Here is a 25,758-nt window from a genome sequence, read left to right as displayed (position 1 = left end):
CTGGAGCCATTTTCAAAAGAAGAGTGACCTTAACTGACAGTAGAGAGATGTAGAAAGCTCTCAAAGCAATAACAAAGTTGTGAATATCAATACATGTATAGGATCTATTTAGAATGCTTGGTGACCTGGCACCTTGGTTTCCCAGATAAGGGATATTTCTGTAATTTGAATCACCATACCTTAAAGGACAAGTCAACCCAAAATATTTTTTGCCTAATAAAAAAAAACATAATTCTAAGCAGCTTTGCAATATACATTCATTACAAATTTGTAATGGTATTTATTTGTATATATAACTGCTATTAGAAGCGGCATGTGCCTGTCCTTTCTCCTATCTGCCCTGGTGGCTCTGGCGTTTGAAACAATGTAACACACAAGGCAGCAGACTGACAGACCTGCCTTGCAGGAGGAGACTGACCTTTGCAACATTGTTTTAACGCACTAAATATATTTTAATAAATTCATATTGGAAAGTTGATTAATATTTATTTTTTTGCCTAATAAATGAAAACATTTTTGGGGTTATGTCCTTTTAAGTGTGCTAAAAATGATTAAAACATTAAATAAACACAACAGGATTGTTTTGCCACCAATATGGGTTCATGTAAAAAGTACTGTTTTATTATTGCAGAGAAGATTTTTAAAATTAGTTATTTACTTATACTGGAGTCTATGGGAGTTGGCCATCCCGTAATTTAGAGATCTCTGGATCCTATACCTGTAGTGTAGGTCTCTACACATTTCCATTAACGTCAGGACTTTGACCTGCCCATTCCAGAACATTCACTTTATTCTTCTTTAACCATTCTTTAGCTGAATGACTTGTATGTTTAGGATCAATGTCTTGCTTCATGATTCAGTTCACAGTGTTGATATTTTTCTTTAGAATTCATTGGCCCACCAATGATGGCAAGCTATCCAGGCCCAGCTGCAGCAAAACAGGCCCAAACCAGAACACTCCTACCACCATGTTAAACAGATGGGATAAGGTTCTTGTGCGGCCTGTGTGTATTATTTCCCCAAATGTAACGCGTTTTTTTTTATGCCAAAAAGTTGTATTTAGGCTTCATTCGTCCACCTTCAAATTATAAGTATTCACTTTCTTAGGTTTTCATTATCTACTTTTAGAGCTTGTTTGAAAATCAGATAAAAGTTTAGGTCACGTTTATATTTATAAAGAATCATACACAAAATACCATATTAAGACTGATTTATTACATTGGTTAAGAACACTGATACAAAGCACTGTAAAAGGCCATGAACCAGGAAATAAAATGTGGCTTGTAGACATTTATACAAACATGAAGATTCTTGAAGCCAGGTGTTGCCTCAGTCTGTCAGTGGGAATATAAACTGAACCTACCACTGTTAAGAGTAAGTTTGCAGATTGAGAAGTGACCAATTGGAAAAAATTGTTTCTACAGCACAGTGAGGACAAAGATGAGGGATCTAAAACCCTGCCGTTAAGTCAAAAACCACACTTTATGGCATAGAGATATTCCAACCACCTAACTAATAGGAGTAGAGCACCTGGCACACATCGGGTTTGGAGTTCCAAATTCAGCACTCTGCCTTGGTGAAAGACATTGCCAATTGTACTATAAGTGGTGTCCAGCACTGCTCCTATGGCTGACATCTTACACAAGTGGAATAGAAATGCTGGTGCATACATGTCATTAATGGAATGTCACCAGTTTGCAAACTTACTTACTCAGGGCAGAACAGCTTGACACCCATCCAGATTGATGCACGCCTGTATCATAGCAAAGCAATGCAAACGTGGCATGTCACTGACCCACAGTCAAAGTACAAACTAGCACTCGTAGAAGTAGGGAGTTATCCGAGAAACAAGGAGCAAATGACTTTGTCCATACAGAAGCAATTCTAGCAAAGAGGGATTTTCTTACAGACAATTGAATGTGAAGCAAGGCTAAATAATGATTAGTCTTCATAGCCACAGTGGGCACCACTGCTTGGAACCAGAGATGAACACAAAGTACAAAAGTGCAGTGCTAGCATATACCTTGAGATAGTTCTCCCATAAGAACTGATGCTTGCTACAGTAGTGCTCTCTTTTCCATCTAATTCTGAATGTGTAAAGACAGGGGAGGATCATTTTGTTTTTGTTTTTTATGGAAACTACATTTTATTGAAACTAGCAAAAGTCACACATTGGTTAAAGGTGTAAATTCATGGAATGTAAAATTGAAACTCCTCTCTAATACAGGCAAACCTTTATGGCAAGGCTGTTCAGCTCTGCCTCAGGGATATAGTAAAACTATTTTATGGGACACATCAATGTCCTTTAAAATGCTGCCTTTAATTATTTCCCTTGTCCCAAAGCCTCAACCTAGTGCAGGGCTCAGTGTGAGGCTCCGTTGTAACTAGTGTCTCCAGTCTACAGGAGCCTTACCCACAGCCACGTGTGAAGACAAAATGCACTGGGTAGAGCTTGGGTATGGTTGGCCTGGGGGTGGGTTATAAATCACACTGACTATTCCTATAAAAATAGGAAACCAGCAGCTTCTACCAACTCTCTCCTACCCTCAGGATTTGTTATTGTGATAATGAAGGCAAATCTACTCCTGGCATTTATCAAGACTCGTAGCAGTTACAGGGGTTAACATCAGTCAAGATACTGAGTTCTCACTAAATGGTACATTGAAGATTTTGCGCTTTGATCCCAGGTAGGCAACTTATGAACAGAAGCTGGCATCCGCCAGACCAAACAGAAAAAAGGCACATCTGAATAAGCTGCATGCTAAACACTTGTATTCCATGAGAAGGACATTAGGTAGCGTTTGTGTGAGCAAACATAGGAGTTGTCCCCCCTCTCCCTCCATACTGTATATCTGAGAAGCAGAGACATCACTGGTTCTGGCTGTTTAACCTCATGCAAATGTGAAGTTGCTCCAGACAACTGGAAGGGGCAATAACAAACTGGAATGATGAAACAAAAGGAAAGATCCCTGAAAAAGAAAAAAAAGTCTGTTTAATGGTATGGAAATTAAAGGCCTCCAGTGCTAAAACTAAGGGAAAAAAATCATCCCTCCAAATATGCACTTTGTTTTCTTCATTCCAAATGTTAGGTTTTTGGCTCAGTGCAAATAATGGGTGCCCAGTAAAGAGTCTTTTGGAGGTTACACTGCAATCAAGCAATCCTGGAACAGTGTTGCACAGGCGGAAAGCTCTGCGCCGGGACAAGGCAATGACTCGGATTAACCTGAGGCAGTTAAGCGCTGTTAGAAAGGCTGTAGTGTGTAGGAACGAATCCCTGTCAGTTTGTTCTCAGCTTGTTGTTTGATCAGTAGCACTTTAGTAACGACTGTTCATTGTAATGCTTTTTGCCACAGGCAGACTACACATTGCTGTTCCTCTTCAATCAAAAGTCTTTAAAAGACAGTGCCTAATTATCCAAATAAATAAAAAAGGACCCCAAAACCCCACAGAACATTGCCAATCTCTATCCAGTGTCTAAGACTATTATGGCTGTGGTCATTGCAGAGTTTCAGCATTTTCCAACAAAGACAGTCTGTGCAAAGGTGGGTGAGAGATTTCCCTTTTGTAAGTCTTTGGTGGCAGTTTGGGCAGCTGTGGGTTGGAATTCTGCCGCGGGGGAACTGGAGGGGCCAGGACATGAGAAAGATTACTGTGACTGGTACTGAGGCCACAACAACGCCGCAAAGCTCTTGGAGATGGGGTACTGGGTGGTGTATTTGGAGAATTTGGAGCAGTGTTGACTTCCCGAAACCAGTCCTGTTCCCGATGGAGACGGCCAAGAGGTGGAGGCTGCAGATTAAGAGGGCAGTTTATGAAATGCTCAGGAGGCCTCTGTGGGACAGGGGGAGGGGTATCAGGAATTGGGTCCCTGGGTGGTGGAGGTGGAGGGCTATGCAGAGGTCCGTCGAAAGGTCCTGTGTAGGCAGGTACCCGTGGCTGGATCTTTGGAGGAGGAGGCAATCTTGGTGGAATAGCTGGAGGGTCATCATCCAGTTTCGAATGCCCCTAAAGAAAAGAGTGAAGCAATAAATGCCTATGCTTTAGATACACAAATTACATTTTGAAGAGTATGGGTGCATAAATCATTACGTATGCATGACTTTAAAGTGCTACTGGATGTGCAGCACATTACTATTTAACAATGTAGAAAAGTATAAATATCAGTACTCAGATATTAAGTGCCATGTGGTAAGAGAGTTTCCCCTTAGAGTTTACAAACTAAGTAAAAGGATAACAAAGACACAAAAATAATAGGGCAAAAGTGCACAAAGTTTTGGGCATTTGCCCTTAAAGGGATTCTGTCATCATTTTTATGGTGTATTTTTTATTTCTAATAATTAATATAATTCATTTCATTGCCATTTAAAATGTTATTCTTGAACCAACAAATGTATTTTTTAGCTGTAATATTGGTGTGTAGGCGCCATCTCAGTGCATTGTGTCTGAGTCTGAGCTTTCAGAAGGAGCCAAAACTATAACAAAACTGCTTTCACACAAGCTAGTGTTTCCCCTACTCTTGTACTTCCAATAGGACCCAAGTAGTACAATAGCAAAACATGGTTTCTCCTGCTTGTGTGTTATTCTTATGTCTACCACCAGGTGGGGCATATGAGTACATTTAGCAATGCAAAGGATTTCTAAATTAATTTGATTTCTACATTGCTGAAATTTCCTTCAGCCTCCAGGAAGCCCACTTTTTTGTGCAGTAAGGAGTCTGGGGTGTCAAAAATCATTGCCTCTCATTATATTTAATGTATTTGGGGCTAACATTTTTACTACTTGACAATTCCTGAGTTTTCTTGTGGAAAAAAACTATTGAGTAGTGCCAACGTTGACATTCTTCTGAGCTAAGCACAGCACTGCAGCAGCACTTCAGGTTACAGTAGCAATGACCATGCACGTAACACAAGAGACATACCAGTGCTAGTAAAACTGCTGTCTTGGGAAAAAAAGAACCATTAATCAATAGCATTAGCCACTGTGTTTATATGGATTTTAAGATGAATTAGGGCAATGGCACACAGGGAGATTTCAGGTGTTTTGCCCACCACATTTAGTTCCCCAACTACATGGCCAAAACTCCAAAAGTTACCCAACATTGGAAGGGGTTGTATGCTGGTCAATTAACAGTACTGTGTACTTACTACAAGATTTGACCCCTCTGGATCTACCTTCCGACGGGGAGGCAAAGGAGGTGGAAGCAGAGGCTCTTCACTTAACCGGTGCAGACTACCACAAGAACTGAAAAAGGACTCTAAGGGAGATACAAAATTTAACTCAATTCAACATCAAGTTAGTCTTAAAATAGAAACATCCCAATATATTTGACATATACATGAAGAAGAAAAAGAAATGCAAGCAAAACACACTTACTTGAGTTTGGCAAAAACCCATGGGAAAGCATAGTGCTGCTACCTGTGCAAAATGAAGAGGAAAATAAGTTTTAATCTATGTCTCTGGCTCTAAAATAACCCCCTGAGAAAAGCAAAACTACTAGGGGGGCAGGTTCCTAATACAAGCAGTGTAATCAGGAGAAAATAAACCATTGGGTTTGGCCATATTAAGACTTGGTCATAGTTATATACATAGCATTTTGTATATAATGGTTACATCATTCCATGCAAAATTTTACTGATGTAGATTTGTCACAGACACATTAAATTAATTTGCCGCTCCAAAACCTAGGTATAAAATCACTTATATCTAACTCATACCAAAGGAAGAGTGGAGATCCAAGTCTACAAAAACACTGAGCTCTGAGGAGGCTGAGGCAGGAGGGGTAGATGGAGTGTTAGGAGAGATTGGAGGGGAGATTGTAGATTCATGATCCGATTCTGTGATCCTGCTGAAGCTGATCTTATAAGGCTCCCTTTCTAAAGGCATCGGGTGGCCTCTCAGAGTGCCAGATGAGGACAGATGCCTTCCACTGTTGGGCCTAATACCTGGAGACTTCAGTGAATATGTGGTTTTCCTGGACTGGAGAGAGAGAAAAAAATAAACATGGTCAAGTCAGTCATCATCCTCTTTGCATTATTGAGAAACACAATGTAAAGACATATTTAGATGGAGGGTAAAAGTGCAAGTAATGCCACGAATGGCTATAAATCATGGGGTACAATGCAGTACAATGCAACCCCAATGCAGGGTAGAAAAGAATGACGTTCTTGCATGGCAACTGGCAATATTGCTCTTCCTCCATCAATATTTAAATTAGGCAAATGAACATATTACTGTCACATGACATACAAATCTAGGTGGTTGTTTGCAGTTTCTTGGTTCAATCTCCTGAGACTTATTAAACAAATAGTCTGTGAACTCCTTTTCTCCAAAATTTCCAATCGGATTCAGATTCTCAAAGAATCTCTGAAAGAAAACAACAAGAGACAGCAGGTAAATTAAGAGGGGTACAAGGCATATTAATTAATATTAATACTTCACTATCAGACAGCATTTCAGTTGGATTCAGGTTTAATTAGCAGATACATCTGTACCTACAAAAACAGATTTACACAAATGTGTCCTTAGTCAGATACATGCGACAACCAGGGTGAGACTGGGCCAACGGGACACCAGGGAAAAAACCCAGTTGGCCCCAGCGGCCCAGACGTGATCCTTGTTGCCACTTCCCACATTTCACTTGCCCACAGTTAGGGGAGGACGTCGAGCGGGCCCCAGAGGGGCCCCTGGGGCAGCAGCCTCGGTGGCCCTGCACCCCCCAATCCGACCCTGGTGACAACTAATGGAATGAAACAGAAAAGTGCCTCATGTACTGTATACAAGCTATCCGTGGCTTTTGTCTGTCGTACCTGTATATCGGCTTCAGTCCGTAGGCAGTAAGGCTGGTTCTGGTACTGTTGAATTTCTCCTGTGATCTCAGCCACTTTCCGCCTCTTGCTAAAGTTTATCAGTTCTTTTCCTTGCCTCTTCAGAAAGTCTGGATTCCCTTCTTCAGTCTTCAGAATATTGGTCAAATATATTCCTTTATAAAAAGAAAATAAGGATTTTACAATGATACCTTTAAATCCAACACCAGGCTGATGAAACAATACTGAATAAGATATACTAAAAACAAAGACAAACAAAAACAAAGAGCACAGGGTTCATTACTTAAAGGAGAAGGAAAGGTAAAAACTAAGTAAGCTTTATCAGAAAGGTCTATGTAAATACAGCCATAAGCACTCACAGAAACGCTGCACTGACTTCTCTGTGAAAAGAAACAAGTGCAATGCCCTGCCTAATTCTCTCTCATACTGTAAGTCTGCTTACAAAGCTCTATATGGCTCCTGACTTAACAGGACACTATGACTTAATTTTATTTTGACTTCATCTCTTGTCTTATGGGAACACAGAGAGCTGAATATACATTTTACTGTTGCTCCTTTTTAAATCTTTAATTAAAGTATGGCTACCTCAGCATGCAGTTTCCTGTGCTGACTTTGTTGTACACTGCTACTGAGAAATAGAAGGGGTGTGCAGTGACACTGGATGGGTGAGCAGCTGAATGCGGCAGTGAATGGCACTCATTAGTTATTCCCAATAGCCTTCATAATAAGCATTTGTTGCTATCCTAACACTATGGTTGATGGATGTGTGAGATAGGCAGAGGAAAGGTTACCAAACAACCAACTTACCAAAAAAAGGCACGCAAGGTGGGTTGATTGATTTAAGTTTTGCTAAATATTTTTTAAAATGATCTTGACTGAGTTCCACGGCTTCATCCAGGATTTTCTTCTTTCGCTCCTGTAACGCCTTGAAGGAAAACAAATATAAAGTAATAATTGCACAGTGAGTACACATACAAATGGCATGGGATACACAAGTGTTCAACATGAATTCAATCGAAAGCAAACACACAGGGAAGCTGTCATTGCCAGACACACAGGCTAGATTCAATGCAAATTGAAATAAGTCAATACAATATTATAAGATGATCCTGTTGCCCTAAACGTAGATCTTTTGAAGCAGAATACATTCATCTGATTTGACACCATCTGGTATTGTACTCATTCCGGGAGTTATTTTGTCTTACTGTACGTACAGGACAACGCAACCAATGTACACTCTCCCATGGGATGCTTACTGGAGTTATTACCAACCTGATCCTCAAAATTGAGTCAAGAATATTGGTCTATAAGCTTTTGCTATATGCAGGGAAACATATACCTAGGCTCTGTAGGACTCATCACCCCCTAAACACTAACCACATGGCTTAATCTGCTCATAACCTTGAAGCCCCTAACTCAACTCATGTGCTGCAAACAGATGCATTCGAAAATATAATAAAATCTGTAGGTTAGATTGAGTCCATCTCCTAAAACAGTAACTACAGGCTGATTAAATGATTAATGGTGCTCCCTGCATGTTCCCATTGATGTGAACTCTATCCTTCATTTCAATCTATTGTATGCCAAAACCTTTTGTAGGTTTATTGTATAAAGATAGAAGATGTGCACTGGCTGCTTTACACAGAGGCCCATTTATACAATCTGTCTGAGTGGATGCCCAGATATCAACCAACCATTCACCTATTTTTTCCTTTTTTGTCTGTTCCTTTACTAAAACAAAATATAAATGAAATGTACATAAAAGAATACTAGTGCATGCTGGGCCATTGATATAAAACTGCTTACCAGACTCTCCATGTTTTTGCTCATTAATGGACAAGTATATATTTGAGAGATTTTACAAATGATGTCTTAACCCTCTCTGTTTGATGAATCTCACTACAGTTCTGGTGGCTCAAGTGAATATTTTCCCTTTTATTAATCTAAAAGTCGGTTGCCACAACTATCTATTCTTAACGCATGCCTGACACTATATTTAGTCATTTTATTAATCACATACAAATCTGAGGGCCAATCGGACTGCCCAAAGGCAGAATGTGATGTATATTTCCAGCCAAGATATACACTCAGTATATCCATAATAAACTGCACTGCAGATTTTGACTTGCCATTATTACTCTTTTCATTTTCAAGTCAAGCTTCCCTTCAGTAAAGTGCACCTCTAAAGCCTATTTGTGAGCATTGCTATGGACTTTCCAGTGAATAGTGCTTGGTAATTCTGTATCTGTTAGTACTAATGTGCATGGTGCATGGTGAACTACTCGGGACTAACCTCAAAGGTGTGATCCAGCCTGTACACTGGTACTGAATTCACAGCGCTGACAATTTCTAACACGCCATTAAAGTTATTCAGCTCCTGAAAGACCTGGAGGATTTCAATGATACGACTGAAAACAGCCACTCTCTCCTCAAAATTCTCCGTTTCCACAAGACACCTAGAAAGGCAGGAGGCAAATGAAAGCCATCAGATGCTTGAGAAAAACTAACCTTGCCAAAAAGTGATGCCAATGGTAAATGCAAGGCAGTCTAAGTGTTTTTTAACCTTATTTAGACATAAACACATCATTCATTCTTAAAATTAAATGGTTTGTCACTGACTTGTGGAAAACAAGTAGATATCTCAATTTTTTTTCATATAAAAGAACTTTCTGTATATTTGTAATTATAATTAGTAATGGTAGCTTTTGTTTTTCTTCAGATGGCCCATAAATTGCCATTCTGAGGGTTGTTTGTGTTGTAGTTTAATAATTGGATATATGTGGAGTGAATGCCCCTGCCTGAACACAAAGCAATGCACATACTTTTCAAACCACAATGTTAAGTTGGTTGTATGGCGAATCATCTTCAGCAAGTTGGGAGAGTTAATTTCTTTGTCTTCTTTTGTCCAAACACTGCCCACAAGTTCTGAAGGTTGAACTGCCCTGCACGCAACAGAAAAGAGCAAGTTACACATTCATTCATTTTTAAAAAATACATACATGATTTTGTGGTACTGGAGAAGGATCTGGGGATTTTTGTAGGCAGAGTCATTCTGTGGATACTAAAGCAAATAAAGTGCTGTCTTCTATAAAAAAAAAAAGGGCATTGACTCAAGGGATGAAAACATAACTTTGCCTCTTTATAGGTCTCTGGTAAGGCCTCACCTTGAGTATGCAGTGCAGTTTTGGGCTCCAGTCCTTAAGAAGGATATTAATGAGCTGGAGAGAGTGCAGAGACGTATATGATACGACATCTGATTTAAAAGGATTCTGTTATTTTTTATGTTAGGGTTTAGAATTCAGGTGCTAATGCAGTGTAATGGTAAATGCACCTTATATCTTTAGACAGTGCTAAGCCACAGGCATCCTATGCAACAAAGTAGTAACTATTTATTAGCCATTTATATAAAGATCCAACATTGCCTCTTGGGGCTGTGTTTCTGTATCCTATGATAATATCTAAAATGATTCCATAAAATAATATCAGTCTGTTGCTTTCCAGATAGGCTATAGAAATATGTATACAAGTAGCAGGAAAGCAATAAAATGTTTCAATAATGTTTCAGATCATTAATGTCAACCAGCACAACAATGGCTTGTTTATATGTGACACTTACCTATAAAGGTCAGACTCCATTAGAGTGAGCTGGCGAGCAATTTCTATTGGATGCAGAGTCATAAGGTCAAATGTTTCACACTGGCCTGTCCGGCTTATGTGCCATTCTATAGGAGGAAAGGGGCTTTCAAATGTGATGTTGTGGCTCACACCATTTGCCTGAGCTTGCTTTTTCCTTCTGATTATTTTTGCTATAGATTCCACCCATTTCTTCATGGATTTTCCTTAAAGAGAAAAACACTTCAAATGACAATCATATTTTCTAGTAACATAACCCTCTATTTACACATTAAATAAGCCCTTCACTGAGACTATTTGTGCATATGTGTGTCAGACTACACAGAATGTGATTTGTGTGCAGGCTTTATCTGTATCTATGATTTCAAATCTAGTGTTCTACTTACTGCTTGCTGTAACTAGGTGTGGTGCTTTCCTTTGTAAATACAGATACAGAGGTCATATTCCTATGAGTGGAGCTTTACTGGCCATACAAACAATGATTCCCCTGAGTGAATGAATGGCTGAAGGAGTGCTTATATGAAAGTAATAAAGAACAATTGTTTGACATATTTCCAGTTCTGACATTTATCAATGGTACACTGGAAGATTTTGGGATTGGATGCATACCTTGTTTGATTATTGTGGTGCTTAGGTCTGCCTGTCACCATGGGGTGCTTTTCATTCAATAGCAATAGAGCAGTGAAAGGTGGACAGGGACACTTTGTCTGCCACTGTTTTTCAATGGATGGTTGGCTAAGATGGACAAAATCCTATGCACTAGCAGCCTTAGCTTACAGAGGAGTTGTTTTTTTTTTATACCTGCTCAAACATATGGTGTTTTTAGCCAAAATCTGGTTCTGGTTCCAGATGATTGATGCTGTGCATTTGGGAAGAGCAAAAAACTGCAGCTGACATAATACTAGAGATCTACATAAGTGCCACTGAGATCCTTTGTTAAAGGATACAAGATTATTCTCTCTAAATCGGTCCTGAGATGCCATACCCGAGGGGTTTTAAAAAAAATGTAAAACCATGCCCTTCTAATTAAGATTCATATATTCTATCCTTCCCAATGCCTGTATGGTAAGGTCTCTATATGCTTACCTCGAACATTAGAAATAAAAGATTCCAATCTGTCAAGGAGTTCCAGGTCTCTCTCAAAATCATAGAAGTGATGTTCAACCCAGTGACGAAATACATTTAAAACCCTATAAAATGGTTTAAACAGTTTACTGTTATTGCCACTTATTCAACCCTAAACATGGTAAAGGGACATTCAAAAGTTTTAAAATACCAGTTATTATAGAATGTGTATGGAACAATCTGCACCAACCTGAGTTGCACCGGCTGAACGTATTCCTTCCGAAACCTCTTAAGGTTGGCGCTGATTGGCTGCTCCCCTTTCTCAATGGCCATTTTGTCCGATTCTGTGGGCTCTGGATCTGGAATTTCAAATCTAAGAGAAATCAGAGGTTAAGCATAATGTAATGTAAGTACTGAGGAGAGCTAAATCCATTCGTACTTTACACAAAGGCTAAAAAATGTAATGCACCGTATTAATCAAATATGATTCACATTAACACTGTAATGGCACACAGCGCACACTGGACTTTAATGTCTTGAGGGATTTAAAAACATATGGTACAGTACACATTGTAGTTTTTCACAGTGACAAACTTAATGGGCTTGTCAGCCTAATTCTAGGGGTGCAGCAGGAGGAGAATTTCATAAAATAATAAATAATATTACCTTTCTATAAGCAGATTTAGTAATTCTTGAGGTTTACAAAAAGAGCGATAGGTGGTCAGAAAGGTCCGCACAAAGTTAGGATCTGCCAAAGAGACAAATCAGGATTATCCTTGAACAAGAGAACTGTGTATCCCTATTGCAGACAGAAAAAATTACTTAAAATTATTTAAAAAATTAAATATAAAGGACCATATCCTTCAAAATGCTAAAAAGATAGGACCACAGACAAATCCACATTTTCCACAGAACCAAAAAATAAATAAAATGTGGGAAAACATAAAATGGGGAGCTCGCTGTAGAATTTGTCTTAATTATATTAGAATGACTTAAAATGTGGGAAAAACAAAAAAGGTTTCCCAAAACATTTCGAGTTCCACATTCACTGGGGAAAAACAGGAAAATGAGTATAATGCAGGAAAATCTGGAAACAAAATGCATCCACTATGCGACGATCGATTGATCGAGCCTAGCCTGACTCCTTCCTATACAGAAAGAAGGCTAGGCTCGATCAATCGATCATCGCATAGTGGATGCTGCTCCTTCCTTCGCCGTATTGCCGTACTTCAATTGACAGGAAGCCAAGTTTTAGCAGGTATTTTCTATTAAAGCATTTAAAATACTAAGTGGTTTGCAGGATAGGGCAGTTATTGGTGCAGGATAGAATAGCTTTTTTACTTAAAAAATGTTAGTGTTACTTTTACTTTAACTAATGAAGTAGGCTAAAATGTTGTGCATTGTGTTTTGTGCTTCTGTACCAGCCCAAGGCAACCACAGCCCTTTAGCAGGGAGGATCTGTGCCTCCAAAAATGCCCCCAGTAGCTCCCCATCTTCTTCTCTGCTGATTCACTGCATATGCTCTGTGCTGCTGCCAGTTACTGAGCTTAGGGACCAATACATTTATATTCTATATATACAGTATATTGTGCAACAGTATAAGGCTGATTAGTAATTTATTCTGATTCACATCTTATGGCAGCTCTGAAACCAGTGCAATCAACATCACAATTTGTAGCATCACTTTATATGACAGGCCAACCTCATTTTCTGCTTGATAATTTGCAACGACCCCTAAGCTTAACTTCTCAACAGCTGCTCAGAGCTCACTGTGCAGCGTCCCAGGCAGTTCTAACAGAATCCAAGATGAGGAGCTCCTGCTCAAACTTTAAGCCAGTGCACTAAGTTTATTATTATTTATTTCTAGCCATATTCCTTTTTAGGTTATAGTTCTCCTTTAAGGGGAACTGTGGAAGAAAAGGTAAGATCTGAAAGAGCAAGAACAAGCAAGACGACCCAATGAGATCTGCAAGGATGAGTCGGCAAATATCTCTACAACAAGAAGCGAAAGTTTCTTAGCTGTGATTTACAGTTGTAACCTCTTAGTTTGTAGACTAAAAATTGCACACAACACAATTACTTTTTTTCTTTGTTCTTAGGTTTTAAGGTTTTTGAAATAAAATGCAATTGTGCATTAACATTTACTACTTTTTAGTCATCTAGAAAACATCTAGCACCTGTGTCAAAATAGGATTGTATGGTTGGTTTCAGTAAAGTGTTTCTCATTAAACAGAACTCTTGAAGACAGTATAAATGCATCTGATGAATTGGCCAAGACAGGGTAGACAAAGGTGTCCACATGATGTATAGCAACACTACTAAAGGAATGCTGTCATGGGAAAACAGGTTTTTTTCAAAACACATCAGTTAATAGAGCTTTTCCAGCAGAATCCTGCATTAAAATCTGTATTTCAAAAACACAAACAGGTTTTTTTTTTTTATATTTAATTTTTAAATTTCCCACGGCGCTAGCCATATTCTGCATTTCCCAGGGTGCCACAGCCATGTGACCTGTGCCAAACTTCAGTCCCACTTTACTGCTGAGCTGCAAGTTGGAGTGATATCACCCCGTTCCCTTCTCCCCCCCTGCAGCCGATCAGCAGAACTATGGGCAGGTAACCAGACAGCAGCTCCCTGACCCCTCAACGGATAGTGCCTCCATGGGCTAATTGCACTGCTGGTACAGGTATAGGATCCCTTATTCGGAGACCAGTTATACAGAAAGTTCTGAATTACGGAAAGGCCATCTCCTACAGACTCCATCATAAGCTAATAATTCTAATTTTTTAAAATGATTTCCTTTTTCCCTGTAATAATAAAACAGCACCTTATACTGATCCCAACTAAGATATAATTAATCCTTATTGGAGGCAAAACAAGTTTGGGTTTATTCAATATCTAAATGATTTTTAGCAGACATTAGTTACAGAGATCCAAATTACAGAAAGATCCCTTATCTGGAAAACCCCAGGTCCCGAGCATTCTGGATAACAGGTCCCATACCTGTACTGTCCTGAATTTTAGTGAGTGGGTAAAAAGACAAATTTGCTTAAACTGCTCCACAATAATTTAGGGAGGCTTCAGGAATTTCTCTGCCACGTAAAATACATTATGGAAAAAGCCTCAACTTGTACAGTAAAGAAAATATAGATATACACACAGTACGCACTTGTAAATAATGGTAAATTGAATTCTATGAACAATAACTCCCGATCCTAAATACATCATACAGTGAGAGGCAAAAGTAGTGGCATCCAAAATACATTGAATATAGTAAGAGACAGTGGACAGTGGCACCACAAATACATTAAAAAAACATGAGACAAAGTGGGAACTTAGCCCCAATACATTAAAAACAAGGAGAGGCAGAGATTTCTGACACCCAGACCCCTTTTTCCTACCAAAAAGCAGGTTTATTGAGGGCTGGAAAAGATTTCAGCATTATAAAATGTAAAAAAATAAAAAAATGTTTGCATTGCTAAAGGCTACTCAGATTGTAAGCTCTATGGGGCAGGGACCTCCTTCCTACTGTGTCTCATACCACATGGCACTTATATATATTATATATATATATATATATATATATATATATATATATATATATATATATATATATATATACATACACACACATATATGTATTTATTGTATTTATTTATTATATCACTTGTCCTCCCGGTGTGTAATTTTGTATTCTGTAAGACTGTAAAGCGCTGCGTACCCTTGTGGCGCTTTATAAATAAAGTTATACATACATACATAGCTAAATGTGCTCACATGCCCCACCTAGTGGTATACATGGAAATGGTACCAAAGGAGAAACCCTGTTTTGCTATTATGCGACTTGGGTCCTACTGAAAGTATACTTAGCAAGAGAAACAATAGCTTATCTGAAAGCTCATGAAATCATGACAGAATCCCTTTAAAGTCTTCCTTTGCTTCTGTAAGGAAGATTAGACAGTATACATTTTGTTGTTCATAACAAAGATGTGGAAAAAGAACAAATGTGGATATGCCTAACAAAAATCTCCTACCTGCATACATGTGGTATGTCAGCCTCTCAATCAGTTTCACTACAGTTCCCCCTTTAATAATAGGGATTCCACTCCTACTTTGCACACTGTCCTCAAAAACGATGTTTTCCTCTGAGTCTTCCTCTACAAATCGATAAACATCTGGACTGGGCAAGCGTAAAGGCTGCTCATTCTCTTCCTGAATCAGCACAGTGTCCAGCATTCGGTCCAGCATGCTGCGGTACTGTAGAGAAATCAATGCTGCCATCCAATTGTTTTTCTCTTCAGCTGTCTTTGCTGCAAAAACAATGCTGTTCTCATCTTTGGATAGTAGCTCAAAGGCATTTTTATATTCACTTGTATCTTCTTTGTCATTGATTTGCACTTTCCTCATGATGAGCTTCTCCTTCAGCCGATACTCTGCAGTGTTATACCCGGGGATTCGAGACTGTCCATGATTCATTTTACAGCTGATCATTAAACCATCAAACAGAAAAATATGACGCTCGTGTTTAGCTCCCACCCTGGTTAATGAGCCCTCCATAATAAACTCATTACAGCACTGCCCAATGTCTTTCCCTTCCCAACTGTCAATGTTCTTCTGGATCTCATTCATTTTTTTGATAGCCACGTGTTTGCTTCTCATCTGACGATTGTAAAGTCTCCATATGGGCTCCCTAAAAATACAAAAAAAAAAAAAATAATAAGTAATTGTAATACATAACAGTAATCACAACAACAATCATAACAACTAGAAAGGGAAGTTTGAGAACAAACTTCATGTTGGGTTGAAATCTGATCTTTTGTTGACTCCACCCACTTTTTCTAAACTTGGACCACAGTTATATAGTAAAAACCACTGTGCAAAGTTTGGGGTTTTAATAGTGTCTGAATGGCAGCAATTTAAATTTCCCCACTGAAAGTCAACAAGTGACATCTGATTTGCGGTTGGTGGCTGCAAAGTTTAGGGACCCTAGGATTAATAGTTAAAGAATGGCAGCAGTTTAAATTTAAACAATAAAAGTCAATAGGTAAATTGTGGTTGTGGCTCCGCCCACTTCTTCTAACCTGAAGTCGAAGTCACCCAGTGACAAACAGTGGACACCTTGGCATAAATAGTGTGAGAATGGCAGAATTTTAAATTTAAACAAAAAAAAATCAATAGGTCAAGTCTGATTGGCTGTTGGTGGCTCCACCCACTTTTTAAAACCTAAAAATGCAGTCCCCTAGGACCCTGGTGCTAATACTGTAAGAATGGCAGTAAGTTGAATTTCCCCATTGAAAATCAATAGTTAAAATCTGATTGGCTGTTGGTGGCTCCACCCACTTTTTCGAACTGCAGTTACCTGGTGCCTAACTCTGCAGTTTGGGGACCCTGGTGTTATTACTGTGAGAATGGCAGCAGGCTGAATTTCCACCAAGTCAATAGGTAAAATCTGATTGGCTGTTCACAGCTCCGCACACTTTTGGGCATCCAACAATCATCATATTTTCATTCAGGCTGACCCCATGACTGTGTGATTTAAGTTTGGGGAGTGTAGCCACAAAGCTGTAAGATTGGCAGCAGTTTCAATTTCCCATTAAAGTCAAATGATAAAATTTTATTGGCTGTTGTTGGCCCCTCCCACTTTGGGGGTCATCCAACAAAGTCGCTGTTTCATTCGGGGTGACCCCATGATTATGTTATTCAAGTTTGGGGAGTGTAGCTTCAATAGCCAGCACAAAACAGCATGCATTCATCGGACTCCAGGACAGCGGATAAAAATTCAAAAAAGATTTATTAAGGATAAAAACCCAACATGTTTCATGTGACTGCACATGTATTCATAGGTACATGGAATAGCAAACGATTCAGGGTTTAAAAGGCATGCACAAGTAGCATCATTCATGATGTCACTTCCTTATGAAATTTGAAACCATATGCATATAACAATAATAAAGCAGTGAAACCAGTATAAGCATCCATTAATACAAACAGTGTAAGCATCTATTAGTGCAGACAGTTTATCCTGATATCAATTACAAGTTTAATGATTAATATGTTTAATATTGGCATGCATATATGCCATGATTAATATGTGAGATTGACAGACTGTCAGTCAGAGGGGGAAATTAACAGGCTGTCAGTCAGAAAAAATAAATAAATAAATAAATCCCATCCCTTTAAATAAAATCCCTTAAAAAAGTCATGGGGGAGGGGGGGGTCGGGAATTGACAGGCTATCAGAAAAAAAGAAAAGAAAAAGAAAAAAAAAATAATTAAATGAATCTCAGAATGCCATCCCCTTTAAGAAAAAAAAAAAAAAAAAGGCAAACTAAGAACAGGGTAGAGAGAAGATTGCTATTCCATGTACCTATGAATACATGTGCAGTCACACGAAACATGTTGGGTTTTTATCCTTAATAAAGCTTTTTTGAATTTTTATCCGCTGTCCTGGAGTCTGATGAGTGCATGCTGTTTTGTGCTGGCTATTGCAGTTGAATCTCCCCATGCTGCGGGTCTGGGGCATGGCACCCAGGCCACCAAAAGGAAGCGGTGAGTGAACATCCTGCATTTTGAACTTACATATGAGCATATATTCCCCAGAACGAAGAGAGAAAAAAGTGATAAGCGAAAGGTTTGGGGCATAAGCTCCCAAACGTACTATTTAACTGGGTGAGCGTGAGCGCTAATTGAAATATAAATCAGTTTTTTTATCTGTAGTGGGAAGGACTCTGAGCCCCCGAACAAACAAATAGTATGGGGAGTGTAGCTTCACAGCTGTAAGCGTGGCAGCAGTTTGAAAATCTTCCCTGTCAAAGTCAATGGGAAAATTGGGGTGTTCGGAGCAGCGCCACAAAACAACGGGGGGGGGCGCAATCGCTTAGAAAAGCACAAGAAACCTGCCCCACTATAGGGCGAAGAAGTGTGGGGAGTTTGGGTATTGTACCCCTAAACCTGTAGGAGGAGTAGCGTTTAGAAAATGGGGGGCGCTAAGAATAATAAGAAGAAACGGAAGAAGCGGAAGAATAAGCCAAAGTCGAAGAACAGTATGTTGGGGTTTTCAACCCAACACAACAAGGCAAAATATTTACTCCTTAAACACTTATCACCCTGGTAACACCAAAGTTCCAGGATACTGTAATAAAAAAAAAAAAACCCAAAACTATTTTATTAGTTTATGCAGTAAAAATACTAAAATGTCAAAATCCAGTCCAAAAAATAAAATTGGGACAGTTTCATAAAGAAAAAAACATTCTCTCATTAAATGTTACCTCACCTTTTGAAGTACGTTCTTTTCAAACAGGTACCCATTTTTGTGACCATATATATACTCTAATAAGTTTGTATTTCTGTGTCTCACATAAAAACATCTTTAACTCTCTTCAACTGTATGTCTTACAGTTTGCAATATGTTTTACATTGTCTCAATATACTGTTTCTGTACATGCTTCCATTTTCGAGAAGATTTACCTGACATTCCTTAATGCTGTGTTGACCTATTGCATGTCTCTTGATATAATGGGCAACTATCAGACCAATCACTCACATCATTACCACCCGAGAGAATTTATTCTGGCCGGAGTGGCTTTGGACACAGGTGCCTTACCCGGGTCTCCTGCGTGGCGAATGTTTATTAAAAATCCGTTCCATGCTACATCTCAGATTCAAGAGGGCGGTAATTGCTTGTTTTAAGCATTCTCGGTCTTCCTGATCTTCACTGCGTTCTTGTAAAAGCTAAAAAAACAAAAACACTATGTTTATAGTAATAATGTCAATGTCATTTTTTCAAGAAAGTAATATCCTTTATAGTCGGATATTTCACAGACTTTCTAAATTTGACCAATAAAATTAGTTGCAGTTGGGTTAAAACATTTTGTTAAAATGGTTAAAATAATTTGTAAAATGTAATGCAAAATGGCTAAATTAAATCCTAATGACTACAGGCCACACAAGCTTGTGTGCATGACTAAGCCTAATGACGGAGGGTTATAGAGTTATTGGGAGAAATCCAGATTTTGTGGTCCAATGACTGCCAAGGCTGCCCCCTAAGATGAGAACCATACAAAACACTGCCCCTGCTAGAGAGCCACGAGAAAACAGACCATAAATAGCCATTCAACCCAGATTTCACCCTAATTGTCCTGCAGAGTCAAACGGTTTTGAGCTTCCAAAAAATCACATGGAACTTGGGAATATCACACCTCAAAGATAATGTCAGTAATCAGTGATCCATATTGAAAATGCAAATGACAGCTTAGTCAGCCAATAAAGGCATCAGCTTTACACTACTTCTGTAATGTTTGATTTACAAACTTGCACATTTCACACCCCAAAAGTCCTTACCTCTAATACTTCAAAGTAGTGCAAACAATGGTAAACTGGAACCAGCATGAGTCGTGGAAGGACATATTTGACTGCTTCTTTAAATCCTTCTGCTATAGACTGAAATGGGACCCAAAAAGAGATAGATTTGAGACTTTGAAACTAAATGTGGGTAGACAGGGCGCATGCAGTACAAATACACAGACAACTTAGTGTGATATAAAACATCCAATGAGATAAGATTCAGTATTACTGCTAAGCAACTTTAGTGGCAGCAAATTACAGTGGATTTATTAGGGAATCTTATTTTCAAAATTAGCCCATAATTGTGACACCAAAGAGTCCGGACACTACCCTTTCATTGAATATATATACACAAACACAGCATATTAACCCGTTTGTATATATAGCTGCTGAACTGGAGTTGAAGGCACTGCTATATATATATATTATAAATATATATATATATATATATATAGAGAGAGAGATAGAAATCTATACAGATATATAGCTATATCTAAAGATGGGGGTGTGGCTTTAAAAAATGGGTGTGGGCAATTTTTTTTGCCGCGCCGCAACTGTGCATATTGTCCCCGGATTTCACTTTCAAAATTTGGTCACCTTAGCTTAGAGCAACCTGCTTTGTACATTTCAACCAAAGGAGTGATGGAATCTGAGAATTCTTTAAATAGAAGAAAGACTTGCCCTTAAGCAGCAATAACACCTGTTTGATTATCATTCTGTCAGGGAACATTTAATCAGTGCATTTGTGCTGACAAAACAGCTCTCTGATTTGTCTGAACAACCCTGCCAAACTACCTAGAAGGCACACAGAGCTCCCAGAGCAGAGATATCCTGACAGCTTGTGAATGTTCCATATGTTTCATACTGTGCACCCCGATTGCAGGATCCTCTGAAGCAAACACATGTTCTAGAGCAGTGCCCTTGTAAGTTGTTGCATAAAAACATTTACTGTATCTGCTTATTTCATATACAATAATGAAATAAAATGGCTCTATGCATTAATAATTCACCAAAACAAGGTCAGTTTTCCTTTCTATTAAAGGAATCTGTAGCTGTTTTCAAAGTAGCTCCAATCATTCATATAGATCAGCGGTTCTCAACTGTGGGTCGGGACCCCTTTGGGGGTCGAATGACCCTTTCACAGAGGTCGCTTAAGACCATCGGAAAACACATATTTCCAAATGGTCTTAGGAACCGAGACACCGCTCCTCTATGGTTGGGGGTCACCATAAAATGAGGAACTATATTAAAGGGTCACAAAATTAGGAAGGTTGAGAACCACTGATATAGATTATGCATAGATGGGCATATGACGCCACAAGATTCCAAAGCTGTAAAGCCACCGAGTTGTCAGCTCACCTGGAAATGTAGGGCAACAGAAGGCTTGGACATAAGGGTGTTGAAATGCTCCTGGTAATTAGAAGCAAGTATGTCCTGGGATAATGTTTCATATGGATCAAAGGCTTGCTCCTAAAAAATAAATAGGAAACACCATTATATGGAGGCAAATAAGCAAAATATGTATGACTGAAAAAAAGAACTGCAGGTCTAGCAGCTCCTAATATTAACCCCACAAAATGGGCACATACATGGATGGCTCACTTGCACATCCTGAACCGGCTCATCCTTTGTTCCGATTTTCTATCCTGATCAAACAGCCTTGGCACAATGACACTAATGCCGTTGTTCCAAATTTGTTGTACTCAATGCCCAAGGGAACCCAAAATGGAAAATGGGGATTGAAAATATTTAGTTTGTATTCATTGGCTGCTTCTTGAACTACAGCAAGGGGATAGCTCATAATAATATGAGCCATAATGCTGGAATACTAAAAGGGGTTTGGAGCCAAATATGTATGTGAAAATCTATATACTACAGGAGGCTGATTAAAGAAACAAATCATTACAGGGGTCACACAGCCCATTCTGATAAAGTTTTGGTCTTACTTAGTTTTCTTTAATTTCTCTATTCATATTATGTGCCATCTGAAGTCTTTTCATATAGTTCTTTTAGGAAGGGCTAGGTTGTAAAGCCGCTTCCTGACTCATGATGCTAAGTGTGGTTTCAAACTACAAGGGTAGTGGTGCATAGGGAACATATTGCAACATCAACAACAATAAAATTATCACAATAAGAGTTTTATTATATAAATATATTATTTATGTTTCTGTTGCACTTACCAACAGTGTTATGAATATTCTAATCTCTGACCAAGGCCTTGTGCGAATTTTTAGTATTTCGTGTATGCCATAAAAAACTGAATCCAGCTACTCTCAGATGCACCAAGGAATCACATTCCCTTGATTTCTATTGCACATTCAATATTGCAGCAACATGGCAATATGCTGCAGCTTAGGATACAATAGTAAATAAGTGCAATTTCATTCCCAAAAAACATAATTGAGTTCAGAAGATGTCATTTCTGAGCATATAGGACAGTGATCCCCAACCAGTGGTTCGTGAGCAACATGTTACTCTCAGTGCCCCGAAACCAGGTCGTTATTTTTGAATTCCTGACTTGGTGGCAAGTTTTGGTTGAATAAAAACAATATTTACTACCAAATAAAGCCCCCTGTAAGCTGATAGTGTGCATAGAGGCTCCCTAATAGCCACTCACAGCCCTTATTTGGCACCTCCATTAACTTTTATGATGCTTGTGTTGCTCTCCAAGTCTTTTTATATTTGATTGTGGCTCACGAGTAAGAAAGGTTGCGGACCTCTGGTATATGAAATGGATATCTGATCATGTCCTAAAAAGGGTGCTTGTAACTAATTCAGACAGACAAGCAGAGCATTCAGAACATAGGTCCATTACCCCTACACTGTAATGGAATGCACAAAAAAGTGAAAGTCCCTACCTCAGCTAAGTCTTCAAAGCAACTTCCAACCAGCGGATGTGGGCTGCTTTCATCTGTCATTTCAACAGTGTCTTCGATTAAACCCAGAAGCTTCACTGTCAACTCATGGATGTCCATAATATTACTAAAGATTGTTTCAATGTCCTGAGTAACGATGTCAAGAGAATAAAGCATGATTAATATTGTTATTTTAAGCATAGTCTATAGGAAGCATGAATAATTTTTTCCCCAAACCTGGATCTAAATAAATTTGGTGTCACAGAAAGTCAATCTTTTGAACTGTTCACTGTTTAATGTTATCTTAGTTGCTTTGTCTTTAAATATCCTTATAACAGAATGAGAATAAAAGGAAAAGTAAACAAGCAAGATGTAAGCAGGGCTCTTAGTAGAAATTTAACCTTTAAGAGCTCATGCACGAATAGAGGGGCATTAGGTTAAAAAAAGCAACATGCTTTAAAGCCAAGGCAAATGGCACACAGGGCTGAGGATCCACTTTCTTCATCTGCAGATCCTCAGCTCCATGTGCCATTAGGGTAAGGTCATATTGGGTGTATTGTCAACCTGCAGATAAGCAGATAATATGCACACGGAAGCACTGAATCTGCCCAGGTGCAGGCACACGCAGCCGGTACCCACCAACAAACACCAAGTCTTTCATTAGTTAGCAGTTATCAGCTAAGTGTGCCTTCACCGGGGCAGATTCAATGCATTCGGGTACAGGCACAATGAGAAGATTTTTGTGGCAATGTGGTAATATTATTAACACTAACTATAATCCAAGAGCGCTAACTTACTGTGGGTGTAAACAGCTTTCGGTTTGAAAGGAAAGCTTCACGAAAGACTTTAATGATCAGGTTCAGCTCACGTAGGTACTGCCGCTCTCCAGCAATCTCTGTTCGAACCAGCTCATAGTAACGGAGTTCCCCTGTGGAAGAGGGCTCTTCATCAGACAGGGCAACAAGGCCTATATCATCATCCTGGTCAAACATATCCATTAAGACCTGGTGGAGAAAAAAAGGATCAAAAAGACTTTCTAGGAATTTTTTTTATTGTCCGAAATCAGAAGGACAACAATTTATAAAACACTTTAAATTAAACTGGGCAGGCACTGACATGGCCACTGACCTCCAGTGCATAAGATATATGTTTAACCTACCTAAGGTAAATAGGGCGCAGCTTGCAAGAGATACAAGACTGATACTGAGCCTTACATCCTTAGTGATATAAAAGAGTATTGTGCACTAAAAATCCCAGTGGGAACTGATACCAGGTTGTGCAGAAGTGGTCCTAGACAAATCAATAGGCAAATTACTAGAGGAAAAAAGTAGCAGCTTTTTAATTTTCTGCACAATAAATTTCTTTTAATTGCTGTCAGAAATTATTGGTCCCATCTCTAAACACTGCAGTTAACAAATGTGTAGGTTTGCAGTTATTTCGTAAGTGAGCTCTATTGACAAAGGACAGTAGGGAAATAAAGCACTATCTCAGGAGAACATTTTGCTCAGTAGAAGAAACATTGAATTGCTTAGTATACGTAAGTACACAAATAATGAAACAACTTGTAGAAGCCGTCTTGTTTCCTACAACTACTCCAAGGTGTCAGCATAAATACACAATCCCCTTAATTGCATTCTTTTCAAGTGAATCAATCCACCAAATCTGAAATGCTTTTTAAATAACCTCCCCGTGGTAAGAAAACCAATATGCAATAGACTCCCTGGATATCTAGTTAATGCAATTTAACACATAATGCACAGCTATCTCAGCACATATTTGGAGGCAAGTAGAATGAATGCTTCTTTAGCAGCAATATTTCCGCTCTTGCAGAAACCGCCATCTTGTTCATCCTACCTTGTCCGCACACATGGACACTTTAATGTCCTGTTGTGTGATCTCAAAGTGTCGGATGTTGAAGACATAATTTCCAGCCAGCTTCAGAATGTCTGCAGAAATGTACTCTAGCACAGCAACAATATAGAGTGACACATGGTAATCTATCTTGTAACCAAGTACTTCCTAGAAGAAAAAAAAAAAGATATTACTCAAATATAAGGAATATTTGCTGGTTAAACACCTAGATGTATTATTATTATTATTATTATTATTATGTTGCATTCACTCCATATAGTAAGTTAGGCTGTTCATCAAATTCAACCTTAAATGCCTATATATAACATGCCTTACTGCTAGCTGATACAGAGGAAGGCTAAAAAAAAAAACCCTTCTGAAGCCTCTCTAATTTGCCACAGAAAGGAAAAAAAATATTTCTTGACCCAAGATAGCAATCGGACCAGTCCCAGGATCAACTTGTACTATGAGCTATCTCCCATTACCCTACAGAGTAACTATGATCAATCAGTGGAACTAAACTTATTAAATAGGGGCCCCACATGTGGTATGATTGGATTTAGCAGAGACTGTTCAAATTGCCAAACCATGTTGTTTTATGTGTGGCCAGAGTCTGTTCTGTAAGTAGTTTACTTACCATTGATCCATTTAAGTATAATATCATTTATTATAATCATATTTTTGGAATATTTAGGAATAATCTAGGGTTTTCTTACTACAGGTATGGGACCTTTTATCCAGAATGCTCGGGACCTGGGGTTTTCCGGATAAGGAATCTTCCCATAATTTGGATCTCCATAACTTAAATCTTTTAAAAATCCTTTAAGAATTGAATAAACCCAGAATGATTGTTTTGCCTCCAATAAGGATTCATTATATCTTAGTTGGGATCAAGTACAAGGTACTGTTTTATTGTTACAGAGAAAAAGGAAATTATTTTTAAAAATTATTTGCTTATAATGGAGTCAATGGGAGATGGCCTTCCCGTAATTTGGAACTTTCTGGATAACAGGTTTCCATATAAGCGATCCCATACCTGTACCATTAAAAAAAACAACAACCGGGAGTTAATATTAAAAAACTGTTACAAGTGAATTTGTTGTATTAAAGGTCACTGACAACATGCAGACCACCATATAACATACTTCTTGAAACTACAATTGCTTCATTGCAAGAGTTTAAAGGAAC

The 25,758-nt window shown here is 38.7% G+C and overlaps 1 protein-coding gene across 1 annotated transcript in view; it reads right to left on the bottom strand.

Moving 5' to 3' along the window:
* Positions 1 to 1,193: 1,193 nt before the first annotated feature.
* sos2 (SOS Ras/Rho guanine nucleotide exchange factor 2) overlaps positions 1,194 to 25,758 on the bottom strand; it is a 60,051-nt gene continuing 35,486 nt past the window's right edge. The window contains exons 4-23 of the mRNA XM_002938126.4: positions 24,574 to 24,738; positions 23,517 to 23,723; positions 22,723 to 22,866; positions 21,224 to 21,334; positions 19,862 to 19,960; positions 19,125 to 19,252; positions 15,557 to 16,212; positions 12,189 to 12,270; positions 11,773 to 11,895; positions 11,544 to 11,647; positions 10,441 to 10,663; positions 9,647 to 9,766; positions 9,118 to 9,280; positions 7,632 to 7,749; positions 6,807 to 6,979; positions 6,247 to 6,363; positions 5,715 to 5,976; positions 5,374 to 5,415; positions 5,145 to 5,254; positions 1,194 to 4,005 (exon numbers count right to left, since the gene is read on the bottom strand). Coding sequence (XP_002938172.3) covers positions 3,496 to 4,005; positions 5,145 to 5,254; positions 5,374 to 5,415; positions 5,715 to 5,976; positions 6,247 to 6,363; positions 6,807 to 6,979; positions 7,632 to 7,749; positions 9,118 to 9,280; positions 9,647 to 9,766; positions 10,441 to 10,663; positions 11,544 to 11,647; positions 11,773 to 11,895; positions 12,189 to 12,270; positions 15,557 to 16,212; positions 19,125 to 19,252; positions 19,862 to 19,960; positions 21,224 to 21,334; positions 22,723 to 22,866; positions 23,517 to 23,723; positions 24,574 to 24,738 — 3,657 coding nt within the window. The 3' untranslated portion in view covers positions 1,194 to 3,495. The remainder of the gene's footprint in view (positions 4,006 to 5,144; positions 5,255 to 5,373; positions 5,416 to 5,714; positions 5,977 to 6,246; positions 6,364 to 6,806; positions 6,980 to 7,631; positions 7,750 to 9,117; positions 9,281 to 9,646; positions 9,767 to 10,440; positions 10,664 to 11,543; positions 11,648 to 11,772; positions 11,896 to 12,188; positions 12,271 to 15,556; positions 16,213 to 19,124; positions 19,253 to 19,861; positions 19,961 to 21,223; positions 21,335 to 22,722; positions 22,867 to 23,516; positions 23,724 to 24,573; positions 24,739 to 25,758) is intronic.

Source organism: Xenopus tropicalis, chromosome 8 (genome assembly GCF_000004195.4).
Source record: "Xenopus tropicalis strain Nigerian chromosome 8, UCB_Xtro_10.0, whole genome shotgun sequence".
Classification (NCBI taxonomy): domain Eukaryota; kingdom Metazoa; phylum Chordata; class Amphibia; order Anura; family Pipidae; genus Xenopus; species Xenopus tropicalis.
The sequence above is the reverse complement of the archived record's forward strand: the minus strand, read 5'-3'. Positions and strand labels throughout refer to the sequence as shown.